Source organism: Halichoerus grypus, chromosome 5, assembly GCF_964656455.1.
Source record: "Halichoerus grypus chromosome 5, mHalGry1.hap1.1, whole genome shotgun sequence".
Classification (NCBI taxonomy): Eukaryota; Metazoa; Chordata; class Mammalia; order Carnivora; family Phocidae; genus Halichoerus; species Halichoerus grypus.
In genome coordinates this window covers 114153350-114168545 of record NC_135716.1, presented here as the reverse complement: position 1 = coordinate 114168545, position 15196 = coordinate 114153350, and the positions used below count along the sequence as shown (strand labels likewise).

The window sequence follows — 15196 nt, the reverse complement described above, 5'->3', positions numbered from 1 at the left end:
TCATATGCTTATAAGTGAAAGCCATGCTAGGGACCCTTTAACTTAGATCAATCCACCTTAAAGCAGCACCCTTAAAAGAGAGGAATCCAAACTTCTGGGAGACAATAGAATATGCCCCTGATTGATGTACAGAAGCTTCTAAAAGACAAAATGACTTCAGAAAAAGTTCTAAAAGGATCCTTATAACATACAAATAGTATAAAAGTCTTTTGTAAAAGACTTTGGCCATCTGAGCCAGTAACCCTAAATTTGTCCATCTGCTAAAACCATAAAACCAAAAGAATCCAACTATTCTTTTTGAGTTTCATACCTGAGGCATTGCTAAAATTCAAAACAAAACAAAACAAAAATAAAAATTATAAGTTCTCTTCATCTGTATGCTTATATGATTATGTCATAGATATGTGATCTTGTTCTACCTCTGGATGGTATTAGTTCGTAAAAGCACTCTATTTAATTGGCTTAAGGAAAGTCAAATGCTTATAAATTAAATGTTCTTAAAGTTCTCAGAAGTATAATGAAAACTAACCCAAAATTTTTCCAAGTTCATATAATCTAAAATAATCTTTGATAAATGAAAACTAACTCAAGTTTGTTGGTTTAATCCTGTCTTCAGAATTATCAGCATTAAATATGATGAGATCAACCACTTTTTTTACCTGGGTTTACTAATCAGATAAGCTCATATAATCTCTATGATACAAAATTTGTCAACAACAGCAAAAAATAATTTAAAATGATAATCAGCTATATAATGGCTAATCCAGGTATAATTACTAAAAACGAGTAATTTAAGTAAATATAAATAAGATCAAAGTTTATACTAAGTTAAACTAAATAATGGATATTCATTTAATATCTAAATCATCTTTCCAAATAAGACAAACATCAAATGCTAAACATAAGTTTATCTACTTTTGGCTTTTTATTTTATTTATTTACTTATGATTCTATTTATTTGTCAGAGAGAGAGAGAAAGAGAACACAAGCAGGGAGAGTGGCAGGCAGAGGGAGAAGCAGGCTCCCCACCCAACAAGGAGCCCGGTGCAGGACTCGATCCCAGGACACTGGGATCATGACCTGAGCCGAAGGCAGACGCTTAACGACTGAGCCACCCAGGCGTCCCTACTTTTGGCTTTTTAATTTAAATTAAAAAATATTATGAAAAAGAATAATTTCATAAAATGAAAAATAAAATGCACTCATGGGGGTAGACTGAAAATAGAAATATTGTGTTAGTTTATTAGACTCGTATTTCAGTCACACGGTTTTATACGTGTATGTGCTGGGATGTAGCACACACTGTATTTCCTGCTGTGGAATGATCCAATATATTTAAAAGCCACTGCTCTTCATACCACAGTAAACTGAGCAACAGAAATTCTATGTGGCCAACTGAAAAGGCCAATACCCAAAAACCACCCTTTCTGTCCTGTAGACACAGTGGTAACTCCTCAAGGCCAAGCTGTAATCACTCTTTGATGGCTTCATACTTTGTTGCCTTGTCTTTTCCAACTTACAGCCAGGCAACAATCTTTGTTTAAAAGAACTTCCCCCATTCCATATAACTCCTGGCAAGGCTGGGGATTCTGGTGGTGGTTCCTCTGGGAGATGTAGCTCTGCCATCAGTTTAGGAGCTGTTGCTTCTTTCAAATTCTTATTCTGCCTCACTCAACTTAGAACAACCCTCCTCAGCAATAATATGGGGATCCTATTGCCCTTGCCTGTCCTACCATTTCCAGCCTAGCAGAGCAATGTCAGGATGAGTGTGTAGACAAATAAATCTCACACTATAATTTTCCTAGAAGTGTATGGTTTATTTTAACTATACTATATAGAAGGAATTTATATTCATTTAATGCAATGCATAAGCAATTATACTATCCTTTAAGAGTAAATCTGTAATTATTCTTTAACAACTGTCATACATCATTTCTTTTCTAGATAAGTTTTTGAAATTAAAATTGAGGGGCGCCTGGGTGGCTCAGTCGTTAAGCGTCTGCCTTCGGCTCAGGTCGTGATCCCAGGGTCCTGGGATCAAGCCCCGCATCGGGCTCCCTGCTCAGCAGGAAGCCTGCTTCTCCCTCTCCCACTCCCCCTGCTTCTGTTCCCTCTCTCGCTGTGTCTCTCTCTGTCAAATAAATAAATAAAATCTTCAAAAAAAAAAAAGACCCCCCCCCTTGCCCCTCCACTTTCAGTTATCTGTAACTTACCACAAGTTGGTACATTGTCTTTACAACAAAGGTCAAAACATTTATCTTTTTCTCCCTACATCCAGAGTTCTAAAACTCTTGTTAAATATTCTTATTTTTCATGACAAATGTATGTATTTGCATAAGTTTAATAGAAATCTGTTCTTATAAAAGGATGCCCAACACTCATAACCTCTGCTTCTTTGATCCACAGTTGACAAAAGACAACATACGTCAATGTTGTAAGGGCCTAATTGCTTGTGGTAGAGCAATCTTTTCACAGTGTGTTCTTGGGGAGTGAAATCTTAAACATCACACCTTACAAACCCGGAGATTTCATCTCTTAGAGAAGACATCTCCAAAAAGACTCCCTTCAACCCCATTGGCAAGACTCCCATGAGGTACAATGAGCCAATCCTTGTGCCAGCAAATGCCAAGAAAAAGACCCTTGGATTCACCAGTTATATATCAAAAAAAAACAAAACAAAACACCAAATCCTGACCAGACCTACACACCAACTGGTGACCTAAAAATAAAAATTTCCAGGAATTGAAGCAGATGAAAGCTGAAAGAGACAACTTTCCCAGGATGACCCCACCAGGCCTATATACCATTTTCTCACTGTTGCTTCTTACCTTGGTTTTTTGTTTTTGTTTTCCCCTCTTTCTCTTAGAGAGACAATGCTCTTACCCACATTTCTCAGTCTACTGCAAAAGGAAGAAACCTCTCTGACTGTTAGATCTATCACCAAAAAACACAATGTCAGAGATCCCTTGGTCTTCCCTATACCTAATTTCTCTTTAGTCCCAAATGCTACTGTTGATTATACCCACAAACCTATAAATGTTACCTCTCAGGTTACGTTATTACAACCAGGTATTCCCCTACCTCCTTCAACCTTTTCCCAGTCATGTCTGTACTAGCTCAACTGACCACCTTATAAATAGAGTTGCCAACAAGGACTCCATTTTTGTACTTTGTAATCAATCTTGTTAAAAAATGAAACTGTGCTGTCCCTGCTGATTTGCGAAAATTAACGTAAGGTTTTACTTCCTTAGAACTGCTCTATCACACTGAAGTTTACTGAACCCTTAGATACTTAATAATCCAACATTCTTAACAATTTCTTAGATTAATGCCAAATGTCCATGAGGTTTATAATTTATTTTTTGCTAATTGCTCTTTTAATGCTTGTCACCTTGCTAAAACCTCCATAAGCATTTGATTATGGTCACTCCATGAATTGATTCATCTGAAACTCCATGTGACCTCGTAACGCCCCAGATGAGTAAACTGCCTAAGAACCATTTCCTGACAGCCCCCTTATTGCTCACATGTGGCCTGACCCTAACGACAGGGATGCCTTAAAACAACCTTCAATGATTAAAAATGCTCCCCAATGCCATACATGACTTCCTGGGATAGGCCTATTCCAGCAACGAGGGACTAAGTCATCTATGGTTGATCAGCAATGCTTTCTGGGAAAGATCCTGATCAAAAGGGGCCATGTGAAAGGTGAAATGAATTAGGGTTACTTATGTCAAGAGGTATTTAAGTGGAGCTAAGAGGCCATTATAGAGACGAGCCTTATGCACGTCCTGGTGGAACCATGAACTTTTGAACTGGGCCAAACAGCAAATATTCCAAGGACCTAGCCTCAACACCTGTAACTTCCTATAGTGAGAGACTTTGCTAGGTGATAGCCTTAGTAACCAATTATATTCAGCCAAGACTGGTTTTCTGCCACCAACACCAATCACAATTTTTGTAAACAACATATGCAGGCATTCCCTTTTGTCTTTAAAAACCCTTGACTTTTGTGCCCTCGGCTGGAGGTGGGGGTACACTTTGGATTCCTGCCCGAATCTGTGTTCCCCAAATTGCAATTCTGAGACCCCAGATAAATGCTTTTGTTTTTTGTAGCTCAACCTCTTTTCTCAGTTGACATCTTGTATACCCTTTTCTCTGTGTATCTTTTTATATTCTCTTTTCTTTTTGTATCCTGTGCATGTTTTGCCTATTCACAAATTCCTTTAAAAATGTTAGTGGTGTTGGGGAGCACCTAGTTGGCTCAGTCGGTGGCACATGCGATTCTTGATCTTGGGGTTGTGAGTTTAAACCCCACATTAGGTGTAGAAATTACTTAAAGATAAAATCTTTAGGGGCACCTGGGTTGCTCAGTCAGTTAAGTGTCCAACTCTTGATTTCAGCTCAGGTCACGATCTGAAGGTTGTGAGATAGAGCCCTGGTCCTACATCAGGCTGCTCGGTACAGGGTCTGCTTGAGAGATTCTCTCTCTCCTTCCCTCTCCACCTGCTTGTACTCACTCTCTCAAATAAATACATACATACATAAAATCTTTTTAAAAGTAAAAATAAAATCTTTAAAAAAATATCAATAATGTTGAAATAATTTCTTGATTTACATAATCTAGAAACAATTCTCGCATGTCTTGGAGTACACCTTCTAAAGCTTTCTAATAATATGGACAAGGGAAATTTTGGCTCTTGAAGCTGAAAACCACTGTCTATTAATAGCCTATTAATAGCCAGAAAAAGAGATTCTAATCCTGTGGCCTCCTTGCCACAGAATATTTGTAACCTCTTTCCTCAAGATTTGCGAAGTAACCATTTGTTACTAATAATAGCAGTAATTTTATGGAAATCTTACTATGTGTGGAGTACTGTTCTATGTACATTTCACACATTTCAAGTTAATTTTCACAACAACCTTATGAGGTAAGTGGTTACATATTAGAAAATTGGATCTCAGAAAGTTTCCTAACTAGAGGTGACAGGACTGAGATTCAAACCTGTTACAGGTTTATTATAAGGAGCATAGGACAGTTACAAAGATTAAGCACATTAATTCATTTAAAGTGCTTAGAACAGGGGCGCCTGGATGGCTCAGTCGTTGGGCGTCTGCCTTCGGCTCAGGTCATGATCCCAGGGTCCTGGGATCTGGCCCCACATCGGGCTCCCTGCTCAGTGGGAAGCCTGCTTCTCCCTTTCCCACTCCCTCTGCTTGTGTTCCCTCTCTCACTTCACTGTGTCTCTCTGTCAAATAAATAAAATCTTTAAATAAATAAATAAATAAATAAATAATAAAGTGGTTAGAACAGTATTGCTTGCAGTAACTCTCTCCGTTAAGTACCAACACTAAGAATCTGGAGTCAGGGAGGAATTTTGTAAGAGATATGATTGAGTCTGCAAAAGTACATGAAGTTATTTTGATAAACTGAAATGTAAGTTAAAGTCCCATTTATTCTGCGACTAAGAGCTCTACGTTTTTCAAGATAGTTGTCCCCTTGTTTTTATTTCCTGTGAGTGCCATTTCTCAGAAGACCTTCTGCCACCAATTCCAAGTAATTTGTGCCCCCCCTCCCCTACCACCATTTTTATGCTTTTTCATCATAGAGATTTTTAACATAAAATCAGAGGAAGGTAACACTTTAATTTTTTTAAAGATTTTATTTAGTTATTTGAGAGCTTGTTTGGAGAGAGAGAGTGAGCAAGAGAGAGCATGAGCGGGGGTAGGAACAGAGGGAAAGGGAGAAGCAGACTCTCCTGCTGAGCAGGGAGCCCTACGCAGGGCTTGATTCCAGGACCCTGGGATCATGACCTGAACTGAAGGCAGACACTTTACCAACTGAGCCATCCAGGTGCCCTGGAAAATAACATTTTAAAGTGCAACATCAGGATGACCACCCACACAAGCAGAAGTTTTGCTATTGGATCTTTCCTTCGTGGTTTTTATTCGGTTTTGTTTCTACCTGTGAGAGATAAGAACAGGTGGAACAGGAGACCTGCAGAGCAATTTTCCATTTCTAGTGGTTAGTGCATAAAGATAATCTGAGATCCTCTGTTTCCAACATGTATAAAAATAGTGACCACATAACTGCTTGCTATATAAAACAAAGGAACAAGTAATATCTGAGCCTGACTGACTGAAAATACACCATGTTTCTGTAGTTGAATGTCAGGCTCATAAAAATATAAAGCAAGAGGAAAAAAAATACCTGCCTATTGCCACCAGAAACATGCTGTCCTGTATGATAGTCACTAGCCACATGTGGCTACTAAGTTCTTGAAATGTGGCTAGTTTTAATTGAGATGTTCTGTAGGTATAAAATACACACTGGATTTCAAAGAATTAGTTAAAAACAATAAAATATATCAATATTTTTATATGGATTACATGGTAAAAGGATAGGACTTTGGGTTAAATAATATCATCAAAATCAATTTTATTACTTTCTTTTTATTTTTTAAAAATGTGTATACTAGAAAACATGAAATTACCTGTGTAGCTTGCATTATATTTCTACTTGGTACCACTGCTCTAAATTAAAGTCTCAACTTTGTCTTTACCTGATCCTTAAGTCTCCAGGACCTTAGAAACATACATATATATTAGTTTACAATATAAAATTAGTATATAATATAAAAATATAGATGTATTAATATATAAAGTGACCACATTCATATCTGGAAATAAGTACATTTATTATGTACCTACTAAGAGTACAAAGATTAATAACACAGGGTTCTTGTCCTTAAGAACAAGTGAACTAAGATTCATTGAGTCCTGCTATGAGCCAGGCCCTGGGCAACCTTGCAAATAAGATATTATAATTATAATTTCCACTACACAGCTTGACTCCAGCTTCACAGCCTTCGCTATCTGGGGGCCAGAAAGTTTCTTCAAACTGAGATGAGCATAGGTACCATGGTCTTCTCTACACCCTTGGTCATAAATACCCTTCTTCCAACTCTAGCCTGTATGTCTTAGTCCATTTGGGCTACTATAACAAAATCCCATAGACTGAGTAGCTTCTACACAACGTTTATTTCTCATAGTTCTGGAGGCTGGAAAACTTAAGACCTGGTGCCAGCATGGTTGGGTTCTAGTGAGGGTCCCCTTCTGGGTTGCAGACTGCTGACTTCTTGCTGCGTCCGCACATGGTGGAAGGGGCAGGAAGCTCTGTGGGATCTCTTTTATAAGGGCACTATTCCTATGTATGAGGGCTCCCAGCTCATGGCTTAATCACCTTCCAAAGGCCCCACCTCCTAATACCATCACATTGGGGGTTAGGATTTCAACATATCAGTTTGGCCAGTGTGTGTGGGGGGGGAGGGGGATATACAAACATTCAGACTATATAGCACTGTGTAACTTTCCTAAAGAGACCAAATAAATGGGTGGGTGAATGTGTGCTTTCTCTCTCTCTCTCTCTCTCTCTCTCTCTCTCTCTCTCTTTTTTTATTAGAGATCGGGAAGGACAGAGGGAGAGGGAGAGAGAGAATCTTAAGCAGGCTCCATGCCCAGCACAGAGCCTGACGCTGGGCTCCATCTGATGACCCTGAGATCATGACCTGAGCTGAAATCAAGAGTCAGACGCTTAACCCACTGAGCCACCTAGGGGCCCTGGATGTGTGCTTTCTATATTGTATGTTCCAGGGACAAGACCTTTCTTTACCTTTAAATTTGTGAACCTTTGGAATCCCATTAGATAATTAACTGCAAGAAGGTAATAATGATAATAGTGACCATCCTAGAAAAGCAAAGAAACTTCATTTCTCAAAATGATTTACTTCTCAGGCATCTTGGCTTCTCACCACATGGCATCACCAGAGGTTACTCTTATTTTTCTTGAAGACAAAAGCAGTTGTTCTTTTAGATCTAATTCATTTGATAAGTTTTATTGTTTGTTGAGTAACATGTTTCCATTGTATCCATTTGATTTCCAAATGGCAGCTCACACTTCACGTGCCCCAAACTGAATTCCAGATACGCCATGCCTCCCCACCTGTCCCCTGAAACTACTGTCAGTCGCAGAAAATGAACACTCCATTCTTCCTGGTAACCAGGCTAAAAACCATGGAGTTAGCCTTCACCCCCTATTTCTTTCACACCCACCTCTACTCTGGCAGCCCTGGCAGCTCTACCTTCGAAATAACATATAGGCTACAATCCAAGCACTTCTCACCACCAAATGCCAATTCCCTTGGTCCCATCCATCATGGGGCCTCCCTTCAATTATGGCGAAGGCAGCCCCACTTTGTCACCCTTCAGTGTATTCTCCATGTAGGAGCCAGAGTTACCTTAACACAACTTAGATCATGTCCTCCTCTACACAAAACCATCTGAGAGCAACCATGGGCAAATCCTCTTCAGTGGCCTCTAAAGCCCCACGCTCACAGATTCTAGCCATTTTTGGACTTCTTGCTATTTCTCAAAAGCAGAGGTAGTCCCCGACTCCAGGACCTCCCCACAAAATGCTCTTCCTCTGCCATCCACCTGGTGCACCTCACACCCGCTTCCGCCCTCTCCTCAGCTGCCTCCTCTCTAGGGAGGGCTTCCTGGCCCAGTGTATTTCCCACTTGCAATCGTCCTGCACAAATACTCCCTTGCCCTGTTCTGTGTTACTTCATGACCCCTATTGCCAGCTAATATATTACGCCTTCTACGCATTGTGTATCTCCCCCACAAAGAATTTAAACTCCACAAATGTGGGGATGGTATTTTATTCATTACTATCTTCCCAGTGCTTAGAACAGAGCCTGCCACAAAATAGATGTTCAATAAATATCTGTTAGATGATTGAATGGCATTTTCATGATGAGGAAAACGAGGCCCAGAGAAGCTCTGTTTTAGCCCAAGGTCACAGGACTAGTGCGTGCAAGGGTCAGGCCCGGGACTCAGCCAGGGCTCCTTCCATTCTCTCTGTCTGGGTCAGGAGGTAAGGCGGTGGCTGCCCTGTGGGAGACGCACACACCAAGGTTCAAATGTGAATCTTGCTGGAAGCACTGAGCTGCAACAGAAACAACTATTTGGGCAGCATTTTTGACAATCTCTGAGATTAAGGAAAGTCATTTGAAGGCATATGCTGAAGCTTTCCAGTTTTAAGACTGGCTTTAACTACTTTTCTTTCAGCTGTAGCTTTCTGGGGTAATGAATGTACCATATGTTGGTATCTCCAGGTTCTCATACAAATTAGGGAACTAAAAAATGCCAGATGATTAAAACAGACTTCTGCTTGTTTCCATGGGAAATCAACCTCTGCGAAACCTTAGGAAATGGGAGGGAGAGTGTGGTTCATTTCGAGGTGTTCATTCCCTGGTGTGTGGCTACCCTCTGCCTGCAGCCCAGGCTCCAGCCCCCGGGCTGTTAAAAATTTTGGACAGGCCAGACACTGTCCTAGGCTCCCGCTGTGCTGGTGGTCGAGTGAAACCAAGGTCAGCATGTCTTGTCTGAGTGTCCTTTGAGCGTCCGCCACCAGGGTCTGGCGCTATACTCCAGGCCCTCGAGTGTCAGGGCCTGGCCAACCAGGCTACAGAAGGCACCTACTAATGACACACGGACACTTGATAATGCAGGTCCCCAAGCCTCAACCTCCCAGGGCGGTTTCAGCATGTTTTGAGCCCTCTAGCGAGTCTTCTGGCAGTCAGAGGGATGCACCATCAAGGATTCTTCTGGAAGAGTCACTGTTTGCTACTTGTAAGTAGATGGAGCTAATTCAGGGGCGTGGGGGGAGCATTCTGGAAACATAGCCAAGTATGCCCTGGGAGGCTGTGCCAACGATGTCTCCGGAGGCTGTGAGGATGACTTGTTCCCACCTGCCCCAGAATTAGCACCAATTTGCCTAAATGAAAGAATGCTGAGAGAAAAGGCTGCAAAAGATTTCAATGTTGTCTTGCCAGTGGTAATCTCTAGCTTGTCTGGGGGAAATTGGTTCAGGAGCATACTCTAGACTAAGTTGAGAGGGAAAAGATAACCTTTCTCTGCTTTCCTCACCCAGAGTGTAAGTCGGGCATGCCAGGGTGAAGCCCAAAGCTGGCGTGTCGGCTGTAACAGAGAACGGAGAGTTTAAATTTGGATTCAGACAGCCCTGAGTTCTCCTGCTTCTTCTCTAACTTACAAGCTGGGAGCCCTCCAGGAACTCACAGGCACAGTTTGAGTCTCTGTGAGGTGGGATGATCATACCTCCCCCTCCGCCCCAGGGAGGTTATGAGGATGAAATCAACTAACTCAAGTCAAAGCACTCATACGAGGTCTGGTAGGCAAGAGGTATGCAGTGCCTTGGGCCTTCTCTTTTCTTTCCCTCTGTTGCCGTGTTTTACTGCCAAAATTGGAAACAGATACCTTGGTGAGCAACAAATAGATAGTGGCCTCTCTCTTGTCATAACCACTGTCACCAGCATCAGCAGCTTGATTCTTCTCAGAAGTGCTACTAGGATGTAGACAGCACAGAGGACTCCAAATCTTCACAAAGAACATACCCATTGACTTATAACTCATCAGCCAGGCTGGGCTGTCTTGCCTAGTGGAATGTTTCTCAGAGAAGCTAAGTGGGGAGGGACACTTACGTTGCCTTCAGCAAAATAAGCCACTGGTAGGACCCCATGGAATTAAGACCATAGATCATAATGCATTTCAAATGCCTTGCCCTAGGCTAGTCAAAATCTTTTGACTCTTCTTTCTTCAAATGACTCACAGGCATGGTTCCTTAGCATGGGGCCAACCTAACAGGTTCTGCGAAAGCCAGAGTACAGGAAGCAGTGTTATCATTTTGTGGTCCTGGGGAGGCTTTTAGTAAATCAATCTTTCCCTTACAGCTATGATATCCAAAGTCATGCTCTGGTGACATGCTCTATTTCTGTAGATTCATGTAATAGCAGCTTAATACTGGATTTTGTTTCTACCCAACCCAGTTCTGACACCGACTATCTAGAGTTGGCGCAGACTCCACAAGTCCAGGGCAAAGCCCTCCACACGACTGCCCTCCCTTCAGATGCTAGTTACAAGTTTCAGGGAGTCCCCAGGCCACCCAAACTTCTGCCCAGCTGGCTACAAATATGGCAGTTCCATAACTTCTTCAGGTTTGATAATTCACTAGAATGACTCATAGAACTCAAGAAAATGCTATACTTATGACTACAATTGTATTTGAAAGGATACAACTCAAGAAGAGCCAAATGAGGAGAGCCTAGGACAGAGCTCAGCTTCTGTGCCCTCTCCCCACAAAGTGAGAGAGAATGTGTCACCCTCCAGGCACTTCTATGAGTTCACCAACTGGGAAGCTCCAATGAGCCTTGAGGTCAGAGTTTTTATTGGGGTTTCATTATGAAGACATGATTGATCTCAATCTCTCCCCTCCCCAACTCCCAGTCCCTGCAACTTTCCCTCACCCCGGGTCAGGCTGGGCCAAAATTCCAACACTCTAATCACGTGGCTGGCCTTTCTGATGTCCAGCCTCCATCCTGAAGCTATCTAAAGGCCCACATGAGTCATCTCATTAGCTTAACAAAGATACTTCTATCATTCGGGAAATTCCAAGGGTTTTAGGAGCTCTGTATCAGGAAGAGGGGCGGCAAAGACCAAATATATTCTTTATTATATCATAGTCTCTTATTATTATTTACAAAACGTAAGGGCTTTGAGCTTAAGCTTTTTCCTTTGGGCAGTGGGGAATCACTTAAAGCAAGTGATTTATTGAGCAGCTACTATGGGCCATTCAAAATACACATGCTGAGAGCTATACTTTTGGAAGATAATTTAGATGATTGCATGGAGGGTGGTCTGCGTGAAGTGAAGACAGGAGACTAGGAAGGAGGCGGTAGCCCAGTGTAGCCATAAAGCAATGAGAGCTAACCTAGGGGAGCACAAGTGGAAATAGAAAATTTTGGAGGCATTTGAGAGAGGTTTTGAAGGAAGATTTCAACTTACCAACTTTTTTTGTTTTTGTTTTTACAGAACATCCATTGATCTTTATTTGATTTGATAAAAATCCGCATTATTAAAAGACAGGTAATAATTTAAGTTTATATTGAATCTAACATACTAAGTTCTGTAGTATTTAGAATATTACATAAGAAATGTCAGCTGGGGAAACAGGGTAAAAGCATCACTATATCTGCAGGTGTGGTCCATAGTGTGCAACGCATAAAAATAATCCTAGAGACAATGCAACTGACTTACTTTGGTAAAGTGTTTTCCTTTTGGGGAGAGAAAGGGTGGCAAAGAGGGGCGGGAATTCAAAGGCATAAGCAGAATGGCTTCTCCCATTTCAAAATGGTAATAAAAATATTTAGATCATGGCACTAGGGCACCTTTGAGGAAAAAAACACACCTTGATCAGAGTAGGCTCATTGCATAATTTTTTAGTAATATGTACAATTTTCAAGTAATGGAGAGGACTTAAGGAATAATTTTACTTTAACTGTGGCTATCTATTTTTCTTCTTGCCCTCTGGGGCTTGATCTATTTCAGAATTACATGGATACATCTTCACACAGTTTCTAGAAAACCAGACTCTTATTCTTGAAACACCTTCTATCAAAGGAATCATCAAGAATTTTACCTCTATACAATCAGTATCATAACCGTCTCATGGCTGAAATGAACTCCCTTTTCTATAGCTTTATTCGAAGCTCTTCAGTGCAGGGGCTTGTGAAGAAGGTTTTCATTCCTTTTGATTCCTTTATTCAAAAGACAGCAGGTACCACTATAATCTTCTATTGCTTTATACTGAATGCTTTTTTTTTTTTTCCTTAGAGAGAGAGTGAGAGAGTGTCCATGGTGGGGAGGAGGGGAGGAGAAAGAATCTTAATCAGTCTCCACACCTTATGCAGAGCCTGACCTGGGGTTCAATCTCATGACCCTGAGATCATGACCTGAATGGAAATTAAGAGTCTGATGCTTAACTGACTGAGCCACCCAGATGCCCCCTCCCCGACTTTTTTTAGAGGCAGGGAGGGACGGAGGGAAGGGGAGAGAGGAAATCTTAAGCAGGCTGCACGTCCAGTGTGGAGTTGATCTGGGGCTCAATTTCACAACCCTGAGATCATGACCTGAGTGGAAATCAAGAGTGGGCTGCTTAACTGACTGAGCCACCCAGGCGCCCCCACTTTTGACTCTTTTATCTGTTTTTTGTCTCAATTGTTCTACTGTTAAGTTCTACTGGTGACAGCCTTCTCTAATTGGCCACTCTAGCCCATCTCCTTCAGGGACCCTGACCATGTAAATACCTGTTTAAAATTCCTCCATCTACTTCCCATAATCATAAGGTAAAACAAAGACCTCATCTAGTTGGTAATACTGAATTCAATCCTTAACCTTTTCTTCAATCCATGATTCAAAAGAAGTTTTGTTTGTGAGAATTATTTTCATCTGGTTACAAAATAACATCCCAACAGCTATGGTTGTTCCTAAAGCTAATCCCCAGGCAGACAAGGTGGCCCCAAATGCTGCTAACTCAAAGGGAATAATTGGAAGAGGATCTCTCCAAGCTGCATTCATATCAATCTTTACCATATTTCACCCAAAGGAGAGCCAACTATAAAGCTGTGTAAACATAGTCATAACAAAAATGAAGGCAGCATGAATACACACTGGTGGTGCTCAAAGGAGAAACAGTGTGAAGGAAGCATGATTTGGGGAACCACAAGAGTTGTTGATCCAAGGACAGTGATGGTCCATCTTCATCACACATCTGTTAGACCTTTTCCAGTGATGCAACGGTGGTGCTTTGTATGCTTGGCAGACTTCACTATCCTGAGAATTTTCTGGGTTCTACCCCAAAGGGACAAGGCCAGGACCAATAAACATAGCATTGAAGTAATTATAAAGAATTTTATAATTTATAACTTATCAACATGATGAAATAAAGTCACACTTCCTCCAGTGGTATGTAAAGGCCGGGACCACAACACGGGGTCAATCATGGCCATGGTAGAACATGTTGCTGTATCCCCAAGGGTCTGATGGGACCCCAGGGACACAGTCTCATTCTTAGAGATTTTCAGACTTGATAACCAAGCAGAACGTAGCCATTTTGGTGAGAAAGAATGAATGCCTTCCTACGTTTAGGAAATCATAGATCCCCTTTTTCTATACACACATTTCCATGTGCCACAAATCCATGTGTGTTCCTTCATTGTCATGCCTTCAAGTTATGGGATGTTAACACAGATTATGCCATTTTCACTGTTAACACATGCATAGCTCTTTATCTTGACCAGAAGACTCCAGTATCTTGGCTTGAAACTCAATCTCATCTGGTCCCTGGTGCCTGCCCCTCAGCCATTGCATTTCCTGTTCCACCTGGAACAGGTTTTTCTCCTCATCAGATAACTCCGTCTGGGTACCTCAGTCCAGCACAAGCAGAAAGCAAACCCTGGTTACAAGAAGGCAGAATGCAGGAACTGTCCCGGCCAATCTGGTCTCTCTACCAGTTCTCTCCCCCATTCAAAGTTTTGTCTCTGTTACAAACTACTACATGATGACTAGAGAAGACTAGTTGAAGAGTTTAGCTACTTTCTAAAGAAATCCAAGTAATATTGATGAACTGGCTCCTTTGTGATTAACAGAGGTTTGTGTTCTAAACATTGAAAACTCAACTAGCAGAAAAGATCTTAATATTTCAGCTCTTGAGCAACCTTCAGCACCTCTGTCCTGATTTTTAAATGCCATATTTCCATTATTCTTCTGAACAAAAATGTTGACTCCTCTTGTCTTCCAATGGCTAAACTATTTCTGTTTTAAAATGAACATTGTCAGTTTTTACTTTTCAAACAGACTTTTGAAATGTGTTCTCTTTGGAGGGCAAGGTGCTCCCTTCCCCTGCAGATCACAAATTCACGAACCAGTGGGGGAATGTTGGGATGTATCCCTCTGGAAACCGGGTACAAAAAAGAACCTGTAACATTGGTATGTTAAAACTGGCTATTTCTTCCTGCATGCAGATTTTGGTAAACAATAAAAACAATATTTCAAAATTCTCAGTGTGTACTCTTTTTTCCATAACATTAACTAAGATACTGACTGAATCACTCATATTTGCAGAAGTTCTACAACATAATAGATATTTTACATAAGAATTTCTCAAAAAAATAATTTCATGGGTTTCAGTTGGAGGGAGGAAGAGAAATAATGATTATTTTATGTATCATGGGTGATATGTTAAATTGAAATAGAAATGAAAGTATAAAAAATATATGCT

The 15196-nt window shown here is 41.0% G+C and overlaps 1 protein-coding gene and 1 pseudogene across 2 annotated transcripts in view; one reads left to right on the top strand and one right to left on the bottom strand.

The window, feature by feature from the left end:
• The window catches only part of LRRC8B (leucine rich repeat containing 8 VRAC subunit B), a 96312-nt gene extending 81338 nt beyond the window's left edge, over positions 1 to 14974 (top strand). The window contains exons 6-7 of one of the 2 annotated variants that reach the window (XM_036118598.2): positions 11950 to 12003; positions 12466 to 14974. In XM_036118598.2, the coding sequence (XP_035974491.1) occupies positions 11950 to 11972 (23 nt within the window). In that variant the 3' untranslated portion in view covers positions 11973 to 12003; positions 12466 to 14974. Of the gene's footprint in view, positions 1 to 11949; positions 12004 to 12465 lie in introns of those variants that run through there. The other variant, XR_013448071.1, reaches the window with a different exon arrangement.
• LOC118552259 (palmitoyltransferase ZDHHC6-like) lies at positions 12422 to 13808 on the bottom strand (annotated as a pseudogene).
• Positions 14975 to 15196: the final 222 nt, after the last annotated feature.